At 58.8% G+C, this 14,555-nt stretch overlaps 7 protein-coding genes across 7 annotated transcripts; 5 read left to right on the plus strand and 2 right to left on the minus strand.

Moving 5' to 3' along the window:
* The first annotated feature begins 504 nt into the window (after positions 1 to 504).
* Positions 505 to 2,600, plus strand: HETIRDRAFT_460210 (uncharacterized protein). The gene is made up of 2 exons (XM_009551446.1): positions 505 to 1,322; positions 1,378 to 2,600. Exons 1-2 carry the CDS (start codon positions 1,031 to 1,033, stop codon positions 1,596 to 1,598), a joined length of 513 nt encoding a protein of 170 aa, XP_009549741.1. The 5' UTR covers positions 505 to 1,030; the 3' UTR covers positions 1,599 to 2,600.
* Positions 1,493 to 2,600, minus strand: HETIRDRAFT_441359 (uncharacterized protein). The gene has a single exon (XM_009551447.1). It carries the CDS (start codon positions 2,143 to 2,145, stop codon positions 1,684 to 1,686), a length of 462 nt encoding a protein of 153 aa, XP_009549742.1. The 5' UTR covers positions 2,146 to 2,600; the 3' UTR covers positions 1,493 to 1,683.
* HETIRDRAFT_324952 (uncharacterized protein) lies at positions 2,194 to 2,514 on the plus strand (the record flags this gene model as incomplete). Its single annotated transcript, XM_009551448.1, has 1 exon — positions 2,194 to 2,514. One exon carries the CDS (start codon positions 2,194 to 2,196, stop codon positions 2,512 to 2,514), a length of 321 nt encoding a protein of 106 aa, XP_009549743.1.
* A 173-nt stretch (positions 2,601 to 2,773) lies between the features above and the next one.
* On the minus strand, positions 2,774 to 5,240 carry HETIRDRAFT_478853 (uncharacterized protein; the record flags this gene model as incomplete). Its single annotated transcript, XM_009551449.1, has 12 exons — positions 2,774 to 3,439; positions 3,547 to 3,636; positions 3,693 to 3,762; positions 3,869 to 3,969; positions 4,112 to 4,202; positions 4,295 to 4,427; positions 4,507 to 4,580; positions 4,634 to 4,714; positions 4,829 to 4,839; positions 4,912 to 4,987; positions 5,048 to 5,107; positions 5,164 to 5,240. 12 exons carry the CDS (start codon positions 5,238 to 5,240, stop codon positions 2,975 to 2,977), a joined length of 1,329 nt encoding a protein of 442 aa, XP_009549744.1. The 3' UTR covers positions 2,774 to 2,974.
* Positions 5,241 to 6,120: 880 nt separating this feature from the next.
* Positions 6,121 to 6,935, plus strand: HETIRDRAFT_326013 (uncharacterized protein; the record flags this gene model as incomplete). Its single annotated transcript, XM_009551450.1, has 3 exons — positions 6,121 to 6,385; positions 6,452 to 6,722; positions 6,782 to 6,935. Coding segments are annotated over 3 exons (690 nt in total), but the record flags the coding sequence as incomplete, so codon positions are not given.
* Positions 6,936 to 8,803: 1,868 nt separating this feature from the next.
* Positions 8,804 to 9,565, plus strand: HETIRDRAFT_326179 (uncharacterized protein; the record flags this gene model as incomplete). Its single annotated transcript, XM_009551451.1, has 3 exons — positions 8,804 to 9,026; positions 9,083 to 9,353; positions 9,418 to 9,565. 3 exons carry the CDS (start codon positions 8,804 to 8,806, stop codon positions 9,563 to 9,565), a joined length of 642 nt encoding a protein of 213 aa, XP_009549746.1.
* Positions 9,566 to 10,907: 1,342 nt separating this feature from the next.
* Positions 10,908 to 11,832, plus strand: HETIRDRAFT_163700 (uncharacterized protein; the record flags this gene model as incomplete). Its single annotated transcript, XM_009551452.1, has 2 exons — positions 10,908 to 11,471; positions 11,530 to 11,832. 2 exons carry the CDS (start codon positions 10,908 to 10,910, stop codon positions 11,830 to 11,832), a joined length of 867 nt encoding a protein of 288 aa, XP_009549747.1.
* Positions 11,833 to 14,555: the final 2,723 nt, after the last annotated feature.

The following is a 14,555-nucleotide window of genomic DNA, read 5'->3' on the forward strand; positions in this document are numbered from 1 at the left end:
CTGGGAGCGGCGCTTGCCCGGGGGCAGACGCTTGCGGGTGGGGACGGGGGTGTGGGCGGCGGGGGGGAAGAGGCGGGAGGTCGGGGACGAGGAGTCGGAGGGGACGTCTGGGTCTGGGTCGTTGTAGGTGACGGGGGTGATGTTGGGGGCGAAGGTGACGGCCTTGGGGGACGGGGCGGGGATGCCGTATCTGCCCGGTTTTACGGGTGTGCGGAGGGTGACTGGAGGGGGGGGGGGATCAGCGAGAGCGGGCGCAGAGGAGCAGAGGCGGTACGCACGGAGGGCGAGAGAAGAGCGTCTGCGGCGGGACGAGCGAACGACGGGCATGTCTGCGGAAGCAAACGATGGATCAGCAGGCGACACACAAGCACGAGGATCGAAGCGACCTATGGACGGAAACAAACGAGGAGGGGCAAACAAAAGAGAGAGGGCGGGACTGCAGGGCTTATATCACCGAACAGGAACATGGCAGAAGCGTCCCCTTGTCGTCCCTTTTGGGTCTCCCTTTATTCCTCGACCCCTCCTTCCTTTCAGTCCGGTCCTCCCCTCCAGCTCGCGCGTCCCCCTCGGCCCGCGTCGTGTCCTCGTCGACCCCAAACCCGCGCTCGCCCTCGTCGCCTGCCTCGTCGTCGTCGGTCCGCACAGCTCGCACAGCCCGATCCCAATCACACCGCACCAGCCGCCCGTGCCGCGATAGCCTCTCGCTGGCAGGCGAGCGCACACCACCCTCCTCCTCACACGCCCGCTCTTCTCCCGGCCCTTCTCGGCCCTTTACGTGTTGCGTCGCAGAGAGGCACTCGAAAATCCCTCCGTGCGCCTCTCCTTTTCTCGTGACGCTGCGGTATGACCACGCCCCGTCAGCTTCCATGCCCGTTCGAGGGGCACACTAGTAGCCATCCACGATATCCATCCCTTGGCCCTCCACCGGATCACCGACGCTGCATCTTAACACAGAACGACTGCAATCTTCTGTGTTGGTCAGCCACGGAGACTAGACGCTGCACACCGTCCTCACGAGTCCGACACATCAATGAGCACTAGCGCATTCATCACGAGCCCAGAACACTCGCACGCTGCCCTCCTGATTCCGCACGTTTCCCACCGACTGAATCCAATCAACCGCACGGCGCTCTCGCCGCGCGCGACTCTGCACTCGCCGGGCCCCGGCGAACCACCCGCGCGCCAACCACGTCGACTCGAACCACGAACCGCGTCAGTACCATCTCTCGTCTCACCCCCCACATCGACGCCACCCCCGATCGATCCTCGAACGTGGGCCCTCGAGCCCCCCTTCGCGATCTCCCTTTCCAACCCCGATCCTTGTAATCGATTTCCACCGCTGACCTCCGCTATCAAAAATCAACGCACGGCCGCAAGCGTTCCTTGTACTCTCGAATCGGCTTCTCCCGGTGTTCTCCGCCACCGTCCATGCGCACTACATAGCACTCAGTCTGAGCATTCGCGATCAGATCACAAAGAAGCCCTTCCATCCCACCTGTATCCCACCCCAGCCCACCCCATCGTCGTCCCCGCCCGGCGTGTTTCATCCCCACGCCTGGCGCGGCGCATCTGACGCCCTGCCTTTCCCCTTTCTTTAGTTTTCTTTCCCTCCTCTGCGTCCCGTCGCCTAGCAACCGCGCCACAGATCCTGCGCCGCGAGCTTAGATGCCGGCTTGCAGACCGCTACAGTGATAGTACATACTTAGTACATGTACTGCACATGCACACGTCGCCTTGGATCGTGGCGATGTCGCGTTGTGCATATGTGCGCGGGGATGGCCCCGGGTCCTGATCGTCGCGCGGGAACGAGAACGAGGTCGGTCTGACCGGAGCCTCTGCGCGCGGGGATGCGTCGAGATGTCTACGCGCCGGGAGTCTCGTGGGCTCGGCGTACCTTCGAATGTGGCTGGACGGAGGCATCCCCGCCGCCACGGGTGAGTGAGCGCCGCGCACAGCCATAAGTGCGCCCTCGTCATCCGTGCCCACACGCGCGCGGCACCGCTCTACTACAAAGCCGCGCCTCCAGGCCCGGGGAAGGAGCCGGCCGACGCGACGCGCCCTCGCGCCCTGCCCCTGCGCCAACTCCGATGCCCTCCAGACCCGAGATCGAGATCGACTGCAAGCCCCATTCCATTCCAATCCCATCGCACATCGCCCATCCAGTCCCCATCCTCAACAAACGGTCCGATATCGATGCATCACAGAGCACGGAGCACAGAAGGTCCGCCGTGCATGACGGTCGCGCAGACCACAGCCGTCGGGAACGTCCCGCCAGACGCTACCATGCCTCATCATGCATCATCGCCCTCGATGCGCAGTGTACGGCGTACGCCGCACGCCGCACGCCGGGCTGCGCCGCATCGCCATCGCTCGTCCGTCTCTGCTCGACGGCCGCGCCCGAGATGCTGTTCCGGGGGTCGAGCGGCTGCCCGTCGTCGATATTTTCGATGCGCAGATGATGGCTCAGTAGATCCCGCCAGGGTCCTTCGAGGCGCTGATCACCCAGACCCTTGATAGATAGATAGATAGATAGATAGGTAGGTAGATAGACTCGCGCGCGACACGCAGTTCTATAATTGATTTTTGGTACTCAGTATCTTACCGTGAAGTAGCAGGTCATGCGTTAGGTGTCGACGGCTTCGATTCTCACAGTTCACGTGTCCATGTCCGAGTTCCATCGTCGCCTTGATCCGTCTCGTCATCGCGCTTACGCGCTTCATGTCTTTCCCTTCCTGTGCCAAGTTACATCTTTTGTGTTGAGAAGACGTTTGGTAGATGTACCAGCACAGATATTAACAAAAAGGCCGTGCCCGGAGCGCCGTATGATGGAGTACATACAGAAGATGCAGCACGACACTCGTCTGGTATCTTCGCCGTCTCAAACCATAGTCGCAGCACGTCGCAGCACGTCGCTAAAATGAAAGTAAAGAAAAAAAGGAAGTAAAAGAAGCCCGAGCTAATGAATGAACATAATCTATCTGGCCATCGTGGCATCCCGCATCTTCCTCCCGACGTGACTCGCGAACCCCTCGAACGCCGCCCTGTCCCGCCCGCGCACCCACACGAACGACACAGCGGCTCCCTCGTCGTCCTGCGCGACGCACGCGCGACACACCATAAACGGCGCGCGCTCCCCGCCAGCCGACTCCCTCTTCGCTTCCGCTGCCCCCGCCGCCCCCGCCGCCTCGACGTCCATCGGCGCCTCGGGCGTGGCGCTCGGACGCTTCCGCCGCGCCGCGCGCGACCACGTGTTTGCGGGCGCGGAGACGAGGAACGTTGGAGGCGGCGCGTCGGGGACGGGCGTCGCGCGCAGGTGCGGGATGCTCGCGAGCGTCGCGCGGAGGAGGTCGAGCTGCGGCGTGCGTGGGAGGTGCTGGCGGAGCGTCGTGCGCGGGGGCATCAAACTCTGGAGCGTGGGATTCGGGATCCGGGCGAGGGCCTGATGCGCGGCAGCGTTAGACGAGGGAAGACGGGGAGATGTGGACGTATGGAAATTTCGATGGAAGTTTGCAAGAACGAGAGAGGGGAAGAGGAAGAAAGACGTACGTCTGGGAGGCGGGCGTCGGAGAAGGACCATCCGATGGCCCAGCGCCGCGTCTGGCCTTGGACGAACTCGGTGATTGCGTAGTTGTCGATCTGGGCTCCCATTGTCAGTCGAACTCGAAAATGAACACGAACGCAAAGAAACGCACGGAGCGGGACCGGAGGAGCGCGACGACCTCAGTCAGGGAGGACAGCTTTCCAAGCATCGAGGTGTACCATCTATTCATCAGGAGCGTAAAACACGCGGAATCATCAGCATCAGCATCAGCATCAGCAACAGCGTTGACCCGTGAGTAGACATCAGCGATGGAAAAAATTGCCGCACCGACAGCGCTCCCTGAATTCTACACTCTCCCGGACCATCTTGCACACGAAGGCAGACTCGCCCCCTTCCGTGATCATCTCAACATCAGCGCCCGTACACACCTACACACCCACAATCAACCCGACAGGCCCCGAAATAAACCATAGACGTAAGCCGCAAGCCGCAAGACACGGGACTCAACACGAAACAGAAAGAAGCGGACAATGACATCAGAGGGAGGGCAATATTTAGATGGGAGCTCACCGCATTAGGCCCGAGCGTTTTAGTGTCCGCGGAGCGCGCAACGTCTGCAGCACTGCTGTAGAAGGGAGGGTTACACATCACGAAGTCGAACCTGCGCCGCGTGAACAGACGTCCCGTGCGAGGATCCTCGGAGTCAGAGGGGAGGACTGGGAGTGAGCTGCAGATAGAGCGACATGGACGCACGATTTTGTGGAGTCCATCGCGAGTGGGACAAGCGTTGGTCCGTCTGGCGAGGCTCGCATGATGTGGGTGCGGTCGGAAAGCCCGTTGCGCTGCACGTTCTCAAGTGCGCATCGAAGAGAGATATCATCGACATCTTGCCAGGCAACCAGTAATGTCGGTCAGACAACCCTCGGACGGCCGGGTGCAATTTTCATGAAGAAAAAGGAACATACCGGTGCCAATGAGTTGCCAGCTCGGAGACAGGCTACATGCGAGGAGTACATAAATGGCTGAGGCACCGGTACCTCTAGGAAACGAGTCTGAGGAATTTGAGACGCGATCGTTTGAATGGCAACATACATGTCGATTCCGCGGACAGGATCATCTGAGTTATCAGAGGTCGCGCATAGGATATCTTGGATCCAAAGAACATAGTTGAGTCTGTCATAAGAACAGAAAATTTCAGGGTGAGATGACACGCAGTTGGAGCGAAAATCAATACGAGCACTATTCGAGGCGTGGATAACACCGAACGTGCACGCGAGGGCAGCTCACCTGTTAGGCACCTAGCAGTTCCATGAGAAAATAGTCTCAGAATTCACCACGCGCGAGGAGACGCTCCAACGCTTCTCACTCACTGGTGGACACAGCCGATCCTCAGGAATGCGGAGAGATAAGCCAAAATCGCGATGCATTAACGCTTCCGTCAGCCTCCTGCGCTGCCCAACATCGACAAGTCAATAAGTCTGCCACGGTTCAAAGGGATGCACACACCTCTGCGCTGCTTCATCCTTATAGTTGATAGTAACACCGCCACCCGCCGATTCAATCAAGCTGACCAAACAGGCATGAGCTAAACTCTGTCACGGTTCTTATACGCTCTTTCTTACTGTTCTCGGAGGGGCGAATAGGATTCAGCGAGAGAGACGAAGTCAGGGGGCGTTCGATATGGATTTCGGGGATGCATGATAGGGTATGTCGCTTCTGTTATGTACAACCGGTAGTCAATTTCTGACACGAGAAACAGGGTCGTATCACTTACCGAAAGCCCAAGGCAGTGGATGCCACTGGTTCGAAAGTTCAAAATGCTCTTAAGGTGGCCCTGCCTGTGATGACGTCATCCAATTGGTTCAAAAATAGGCTGTCGAACGTTTCTCTCTCGGCTTCAACCCTCTCTCAACTTCAACCCTCAGAGCCATGTCGGGCGACAATCGTCAATGCTATGGTGATCAACAATTTCATAGACATGCGTCAAATCATGCGCATGCTCTCAACTTTCAAGTCTTTCAGAGACACTTTGTATTCTCTCAGTAATCAGCCAGGTCATCTGAAAATCTACGACAACGGTTCTTAATGTCAGGGATCATCTTCCGTACCTTGGATATTTTCTGTAGGCCACCATTCCGGACTGTTCCTTGATTCGACTTGGGCGATGTCTCCATTAGATTCCTGGCCGCGCGGTACAGCTTGATTCAGCTGCCCTGGGATTTTGTATACGAAGTACCATCGGTGTTGGTCGCTGATACTTCTCTATTTCTTCATTGGATCTAGATTCTATTGAATGAAGCTCAGGTCTATCTTTCTCCTCGAGGTGGTGAAAGTTTACTTCTTATCTGTTCTGTGCAGCGGGCAAGGTGCGGCAGAAGCAAGGGCGTGTACCATTTCAGTCCTTACCAGGGGCTGGACGCTGACCCGGACGACGAGCTACAGTTCTGGGGTTATCGCATTGGAAATCTCTCGTGTACCTATTCTATGTCAGCAGCTAATTACCTGCTCCTGAGCCGACCTACAGCTTAAATCTGCTATATAAACCGTTTGGTGCTTGTCTTGCTGTTTCCTCATCCCCCTCGTCCAGTTTCATCTCTGCGAGCTCCATCCTCTTGATCATCTGCTTTCGCCCTTCGTGGTCTAACATCGCAACTATGTTCTCGTTCGCCAAGGTTGCGTCTTTCGCTGTTCTAGCGTTGGGCACCCTCGCTTCCGCATCTGCACTCCCAGCGGTCAAGAACGCCGCACCTGTCACCGCCTCCAAAGCGACCATCCAAAAGCGTGATGATACCAGCATTGCCGCTATCTTTGCGAACCTGAACACGGCGCTCACGCCCGTTCTCTGTTTGTCACCTTTTCCATATTTTTTTCCTCCAAGACCCGCGACTGACACCTGTCCTTTCATCGCAGCTGGACTTACCGGGGCCACCGACACTGCCACCGTTCAGGCAGGCATTAGCGAAGTCACCTCGCTCATCCAGAGCGCCACGACCTCCCTTTCGGGCCTCACCGGGGAGCCCCAGTCCGAGGCGCTCGCTACCCTCGACGGCACTGGTACTCTCAGTGTCAGCGATGTCGCAGGCCTCCTCGGCGGACTCTTGAACACCGTCTTCGGTGTCCTCGGTCCTCTCACTACAGGCACAGACGCGACGGGCGGGCTTGACCTCCTTACACCTCTTCTGTACATCTCGTATCCGCTTGGATGGTTTTTTGATTGGGCTGATGAGCTCTCTCGCATAGGGACGTGGTCTCGTCGCTGCTGAGCGTCGTACTTTCGCTCCTCGGTACATCGGGGCTGCCCCTCGTCGGCGATCTCTTGCCGCTCATCCTTGGGCTCCTCCCCACGCTCCTCGACCTCCTCCTTCCTATCCTCTTGGGATTGCTTTCCCTCTGAGGGTCTTCTGGGTGAAATGGTGAGCAAAACTTTATGCGACCACGCCTTTTGTTACGCTCTCCAGCTACTCACATCTAAACGAGTAGAGTGTCCCGATTCTTCAATAATATGTGCGAGCAACCTCTTCGAACGTTGCTTGCCGATGACTTTTTCGCTTAACCCTGTCCTTTTTTTTTTTTTTGCGGTTGACAAGAATGTACCCACCGAGATTTTCTGATACTCTGCCTTCCAACCTTGAAAGTTGAATTTGGGCTTGTTCAATTGAGATGCCCGTATGTTGCCGCTTGCGTAAAAGCTTTCCCCCTTGAAAACCGCAACCCTGCTGCACCGACCTGGAAGTAGCTTTCGAAGCCACTATGGGGAATACGTTGTGACACCAGCCGGTCGGTGAGTATTCGGCGACTGCCGCTGTCTCAGACTGTCCCGCCCGCTCAACCGCCCGCTCCTCATGGCCATACGGCTTGTCAACGCCTCCTCCGTCACTGCGCTGACGTTCCGAATCTTCCCAACTCATACATCGCGCACAGATAAGTACTAGCCTAGCCGCATACTGACCTCACACTGACTATGTTCTCATGCCTTGTATCTTGCAGCGTAATTGTGACTGAATTTGGCCTTACAGGTGGCAGCGTTACTGTCTTCAAGAATCAAGACCAAGATACCCTACAGACGTACAAGTCTTCACTCATTTGAAATGTGACTTGACTTAGCATATAGACTGGTCCAACAATCGAAGAGGTGAACACAATCTTTCAGCCAAAGACCGATGAGTTGCGAGTGTTTGTATGGATTTAGGTATGGGTGTGGGACTGGTTTGGAGCATGTGCTAGGTGTGTCGCTTCTGCAACGTAAACCCTATATGCTTCGTTTCTCTCTTGCTTCCTATCGCGACATCTTGTTTGGAGCTCCACAGTCCACTCGGACAGCGTACGTTAATCACGCATTGTGATTGTGAAGGGTATGCAGGACGAGTTCATTCCGGCTGCTTTACACCAGAAACCTCGTCGATGTAGTCGACATGTGAAGGGCAAAGACGGCATTGAGCGACGACAGCCCGATGACTGATGGGCGGGCGCACTAGATCAGGAAAGTCTCGCTACAACTCCGTGGACCACCATGGGAAAGCGTCATTCATGGCTGACAGTCGGCTTCGATGATGAGGGACGACGTCATCCAACATCTCAAGTTCTCCAAAGGCTCGCAATGTACATCCAGCCCTTACCCCAGAGCTCAGAGGTCAATATGGTGAGTAATAACGGCATAAAAACCTCACGAGCGCACAACAATATTCCTACTCGTATGGCAGGCTGCTCGATTTGTGGGAATACATCAGTGCACATGTATCCTTTTGACAGTTCTCCATTCCATGATTCGTCTTCCTGATCATCTTTCACTATTTATGGTATGTTGCTTCATTCAATTGAATACTTCCAGGTATACACCTGCCCTCAACATCTGTGATGACTTCTGAGAAGAAGCGACGGAGCAGCCAGTGAAAACTCACTGCCTCGAGGTTGTCATTCCATATCTAGGGCCATTCCGCTCCGTGACTTCGGGTTTTGGCTTCTTTTCTCGCTCCCGATCCCAACTTGTCGGGAGGTGCGGCGGGAGAGAGGGCCTTCTGGCTCCAGCACGCTGGATGCCGACCAACGAGCTATGGAACACCACTTCTGTTTTCCGTCTGGAACTATATCTTGTTCTGTTCACTCCCAGCCTTGACACCTAGGACGCACTGTGGAGCCGAGTCAGCACTCTCAAAATACTATTTGAGCTCGTTGGTCTTGGTGCTCATCCCCTCGTCAAGCACCCTCAGTGAGGTCTTGTCTTTTGGTCCTTCGCCTTCACACTTTGTGTCTACACATCGCATCATGTTCTCGTTCTCCAGGGTCGCTTCTTTCGCTGTCCTCGCTTTAGGCACCCTCGCCTCAGCGTCTGCAATCCCAGCAGTCCGTGAGACTGTGCGCGACCTCATCGACATCCCCGTCAATGTGGACCCTGTCATTGCCACTGTAACGACTATTACAGTGCGTGACGGCGACAGTTTAGCGTCCATCTTCGCAAACCTGAACTCAGCACTTGGCCCCGCCCTTTGTACGCTTCTTTCCGTTCAATATTCTCCTGAGCCGATGTTGATGTATTCATTTCAGCGGGCGTTTCTTCGGTCAAAGACCCAGCGACGGTGCAGTCCGGCGCGGTTAAGGTCACCTCACTCATCCAGTCTGCTACGACCTCCCTGTCAGCGCTTTCCGGTCAGCCCCAGTCCAAGGTCCTCTCCAACCTTGACGGCACAGGCGTGCTCAGTACCTCTGACGTCGCGAGCCTCGTCGGAGGGATGATAAATAACGTCTTTGGTACCTTCGGCCCTCTCACCACAGGCACAGATGCGGTCACCAGCGTCGATGTCCTTACGCCTCTTCTGTATGTCCCTTCTCTTTTTTTATGGTTCTCTGCTCATGCTGATATGTGTTTCTATGCCGTGTAGTGGTGTAGTTGGGATTTTTCTGACTGTCGTGCTTGGGCTCGTCGGTGTGTCGGCATTGGCGCTCGTCGGCTCCCTCCTGCCGCTCATTCTCGTGCTCCTCCCCACCGTTCTCGATCTCGTGCTCCCCCTTGTTTTGGGCTTGCTCTGAAGGCTTCCTGTTACGGCGAGCTGTTTTTTTGGTGCTCATTGCAAAACCAGATGCTTATATCCAGCAATAGCAGAATACCCTGGCCTCGCAAACGAGAGGAGATTTGTTGTTGTTTTCAAAAAATATTCTATCAACGATTTGTTACGATTGATCGAATCCATCCCCCTTTTTTTTTTGTAGTCTTGTTGAGCGTGTGTGTACGATTGCGCTACCGATGGCTCCCGGATCTTCCCTTTAAGAACCATAGTTCTATTGGAAGTGTATTCGTGCTAGTTGTGCTCCACAGTCCCGTAAATAATAATTATACAAGGGAGTTGGACGCTGGAGAAAATTACAAGGTGTTCTAAGGCCTGTCTTCAGACTGATCTGTACGCCCAGAGTGGGATCAGCGCTGTCTTTCCCTATGTAATCGAGTCTTCGGATGATTTAAATTCTTACTTCGCAATTTTTTTCGTTCTGGTCCACCTTTGACATGGAATAAATGAAAGGCTAAAATTCAGACCAGTGAACGTTATAGACGGCGGTCAACAAGTAGAGCGTGGGCTCATGGGCTCGGATGACGTCACCGCGACCTCTTGGCAAGTTGCAACGAGCGAATCTTCATCCGACACACAACGTCCCTCATCCCATCTCCAGAACGAAAGACAATGCAGGACACTTGGTATGGTAAGTGCGGAATGTGAGGTGTGTACAGCAACCCAATGAGCGTGCTTTATATCTGCTCTGCTGGAATGAATGGCGCTACCTAGGTTCATCTCTGTCAGCACGTCCTCAGCACCGCCAACGTCTCCCGCAAACAACCATTTCTAGTTAGGCCTTGAAGCTCAGCTACGGACGACACGCTCGAAAATCTCCCAGGCTGCGCGGTACGACCCGATCCAGTTCTTCTTGGATTTTGTGCTTGCTTCTTCGACGAGTAGCAACGCTCTTCGACGCTCATTTACTGCCTCGAAGTCGTCAGATCACACGCACAAGGCGTGTTTCGTACCACGGGGCTAGGATCTGCTTCGTTCCTGTTTCGCATCTTGCTGTCTGCACATCGGAGAAGACCGTGGAGCGGGAGAGAGAGGATATGCACGCCTTCCGCTCTGTGCAGGTCGGATGTTGGCCTGCGAGGGATGGAATGAGGTTGCCGTCAGAAACAGCTCGTCCCATTGCTCTGTCTCGGTAGCAAAGCAGCTGCCCTCGGGATAGCTTTCGTAGCTCGCTCGAATCCGCTATTTAAACCGCCCGCTGCTCACCTTCTGTTTCCTCACCACCCGCCCCCGGTTCAATCCCTGCGAGCTCTTGCCCCCTTGATCCTCTGCTCTCGCACTTTGTGGTCTTTGCCTACCATCCCATCATGTTCTCCTTCGCCAAGATCGCCTCGTTCGCCGCCCTCGCTCTGGGCACCCTCGCCTCCGTGTCTGCGGTCCCAGCAGCCAAGGACGCCGCCGTCACCGCTCCCGTTGTCGTCGCGGCACCCGTCACGGTCGACCCCGTCGTCGCGCCCGTGGTGACTCTCGAAGCACGCGCCAGCACCCCCAGCATCGCGTCCATCTTCGCCAACCTGACCTCCGCGCTCGAGCCCATCCTCTGTACGTCTCCCGCGCTCCCGCGCTCCCCGCCCGCGCCCCCGCTAACGCGCTACCCCAGCCGGCCTATCCACGAGCACCGAGCTCGCCACGCTCGAGTCCGAGGTCGCGACGATCACGTCGCTCATCCAGTCCGCCTCGACCTCCCTCTCCGCGCTCTCCGGCCAGCCCCAATCCGTGATCCTCGCGAACCTCGACGGCACCGGCCTGCTCAGCACCGACGACCTCGCGGGCCTCCTCGGCGGGCTCCTCAACAGCGTCTTCGGCACGCTCGGGCCCCTCACCACGGGCGCGGACGCGGTCGGCACCCTCGGCGTCCTCACGCCCGTCCTGTACGTTCTCGTCTTCCTCGCCGGGTTCGCGCGACTGACGCGTGGGGCCGATGCGCAGGGGCGTCGTCGGCGTGCTGCTGACCGTCGTGCTCGGGCTCGTCGGCGTGCTCGCGGGGCCCCTCCTCGTGGTGGTGATCGGGCTCGTCCTCGGGCTGCTCCCCGCGGTCCTCGGCCTCCTGCTCCCCATCCTCCTCGCCCTGCTCCTGCTCTGAGGTGCGCCCGGTGGGGCGACACGGTGAGCGAGCTCCTTTCCGATCCGCGCCCGACGCGTAAGGCGGACGCTTATGCTCTCGTATCAGGTGGGACGTCGTGCGCGGGCTTCGCAGACGAGACGAGACGACGCGGGGGCGCGCTTGATTAGATAGTTCTCGCATTGTCTCGGGACGTTTACATTCTTCACGCCGTTGTTGCGCCCGCTTGGCGGACTCGTTGGGTTTAATGGTATTTTGTGTTTTTATTTAATCTGGTGGGATCGCGATGTCGTGCGTCGTGCGTCGTGCGTTCTCATGCTTGCGCTCGAGTCAGTCAGTGGTCGCTCCCCGCAGACTCCTGCTCTGGGAGGATCATCTAAGCGACGACGGTGCGTGCCCTACCTTTCGACGCGCCCACGACGCTCGACGACAGGTCGTGGCTCCGGCACTCGGTAGGCAGCCAACAAACCACACCACGTCATACCTCGCCTCGCCTCGCCTCGCCTCGCACTTCACCGCAGACTCGGACACGGGCAACCGAGCAGAGAACCCGGGAACAACTGACCGACTATCGGCTTTCATAAGGTAAGTTAGGATACAGGGCGCGGAGGCGGGCGGGATACAAGACGCGGCGGCGGGGGATCGGGGTGCGGGGGCGTACAGGTGCGTGAGTGGGAGTGCGTGTGCGTGTGTAGCGATGTAGCGATGTAGCGATGTAGCGATGGGTTGTGGACTAGAGCTGGGACTGGGGCTGGGACTGGGACTGGGACGAAGGAAACGGAAGGGGAGGGGAAGGGGATTCTGGGAGACGGGGAAGAGAGATGCGGAGATGCGGAGAGAGAGATGCGGGGAGAGAGGGCAGAGAGCGGAGAAAGCAGAGAGGGGGAGGCGAGGGGTAAGGGAGTAATGTCAGATAGAGCATGGGAGGGGGCAGCGCTCGGGAGGGGAGGGGTGGGGTAGGGTGGGTGGGAGCAAGGGAGGGCAGGGAAACATACAGGTAGCGCGCGCTCTACATCACAATACGCACGCACGCACGCACGGAGACGAGTCCCGTCCGTCCGGAATTACCTAGCCATCAGAGTCCAGAACGGCGCGCGAACGGACGAACGGACGAACGAGAAGCAAAAGGTCGCAAGACAGAACGAACGAACGAACGAAACGCAAAAGATCGAGAAAGAAAGAAAGAAAGAAAGAAAAGAAAAGAGACAGCAGACGAACTCCAGCCGACCGAAAAAAAGCACGAACGGAAAACACGAACGCGAGCGAACCCTCCAACCCCCCAACGCCCGCCTCCTACTCATCGTCCCTCCTACCCCCTACCACCTCCTATCCCCGCGCGCCCTCCGAAACCCTCCTCAGCCTCCTCGGCTGCCTCTGCCGCACCGGCACTGGCACTGGCACCAGCCCCGCCGCGCCCGCGCCCACGCCCGCACCCACGCCCCCTCGGGAGCCCAGACCGCGCGCCGCACGCCCACCACCACCACCGCCTCCTCTATCCAGACCTCCTCCCGGACCACTAATCGCGCCGCCCGGGCCACCTATCGAGCCCGCCGGACCGCCCGCCGCGCCGCCGAACCCGAACCCGAGGCGCGGGAAGAAGCGCTGGAAGAGCGGGCGCTTCGTCGCGGCGCCCGTCGATGTCGATGACGACGTGAGGGAGGTGGGCGATGTGGGCGAGGTCGGGGACGCGGGGGACGCGGGCGATGTGGGCGATGTGGGGGAGCGCGGGGCGTAGAATTTGTTGGGCGGCATCGGTGTGTGCGCGTGCGCGTGCGCGTGGGGGGCGAAGGAGGGCGGGATCGGGGGCTGGTGGGGGTACGAGGACGAACGTGTGAGCGACGGCGAAGAGAAGCGAAGAGAGGGAGATGGGGAGCGCGGCGCACGCACCACGACGGTGACCTTCTGGCCCGGGGACGGCAGCACATAATACGTGCTCCCCGAGCTCGCGCTGGCGACCTCCACCGCGTCGCCGTGTCCGCGTCCGCGTCCGTGTCCCGCGGCGCGCGGGGGGTCCGCGAACTCGGGCGGCGACGGCGTAGGCGACGGCGACGGGGACGCGGACGCGGAGGGAGAGGCGGAGGGCGAGGGCGAGGGGGAGAACTGCTCGTAGAGGCGCCCGCGGCTGGGCGTGCGGCCTTGTGGCGCGTAGATCTGCTGAGCATGGGGTTGCTGTCGTTGCTGGGAATACTGTTGTTGTTGTTGTTGCGGGTACTGGTGCTGGTGGGAAGCGTGATGACGGGAGCCGGAGCCGGGTGTCGGGTCCGAGTAGGACGCCGCGATGCCGGGCGGCGGGGGCGTCTTCGTGGCGTGGTGCGAGGGATGTGGGGGGTGTAAAGAGGCGGGGTAGGAAGCGGCGCCGGTTGTGGTGGTGGGGTGCTGGGAAGCGGAGCGCTGGAGGGCGGAAGGCGGGGGGTAGGGGAGGATGAGCGGGGGGTTGTAGGCGTATGAGGCGGCGGAAGCGGCGTGGTTGGAGGGGGCGTAGATGATGGGGGGCGGGCGGTGGTGGGGGCGGTGTTTGTGCTGGCTGTGGTGGGAGGCGTTGCTGGAGGCTTGCGAGCGCGCGTGCGGCTGTGGATGCGGTTGCGGCTGGGGGTCGAGCGCGGCGGGGTCGGGCGGGGGGTGCGCGGAGAAGGCGTACACGGGGGATGGGGAGTGGATCGGGGGCGGGGGGCGGGCGCCGGCGCGCGGGACGGAGTGGGCGGGGTTGTAGATCATCTGGAGGGACGGGTGGGTGTAGGCCGTGCGCGAGGACTGCGAGGACTGGGGGGAGTGCGACTGGGAGTGGGAGGACTTTTTGGAGCGGGAGCGCGGCGCGTGGACGGGCGCGGCGTGGGAGGCGGAGGTGGGGGTTGTGGGGGAAGGGTGGATGTGGATGGTTTCGGGGTGGCGGGCG

The sequence above is a fragment of the Heterobasidion irregulare genome, assembly GCF_000320585.1.
Source record: "Heterobasidion irregulare TC 32-1 unplaced genomic scaffold scaffold_09, whole genome shotgun sequence".
NCBI classification, from domain to species: Eukaryota; Fungi; Basidiomycota; class Agaricomycetes; order Russulales; family Bondarzewiaceae; genus Heterobasidion; species Heterobasidion irregulare.

What these genes read in the sequence shown, in the direction of transcription:
- HETIRDRAFT_460210 (XM_009551446.1), top strand. Translation starts at nt 1,031, where the DNA reads ATGAGCACTAGCGCATTCATCACGAGCCCAGAACACTCGCACGCTGCC. An exon ending in CCTTTCCAACCCCGATCCTT is followed by an intron (nt 1,323 to 1,377) that starts GTAATCGATTTC and finishes CACGGCCGCAAG; the next exon opens with CGTTCCTTGTACTCTCGAAT.
- HETIRDRAFT_441359 (XM_009551447.1), bottom strand. Translation starts at nt 2,145, where the DNA reads ATGGGATTGGAATGGAATGGGGCTTGCAGTCGATCTCGATCTCGGGTC.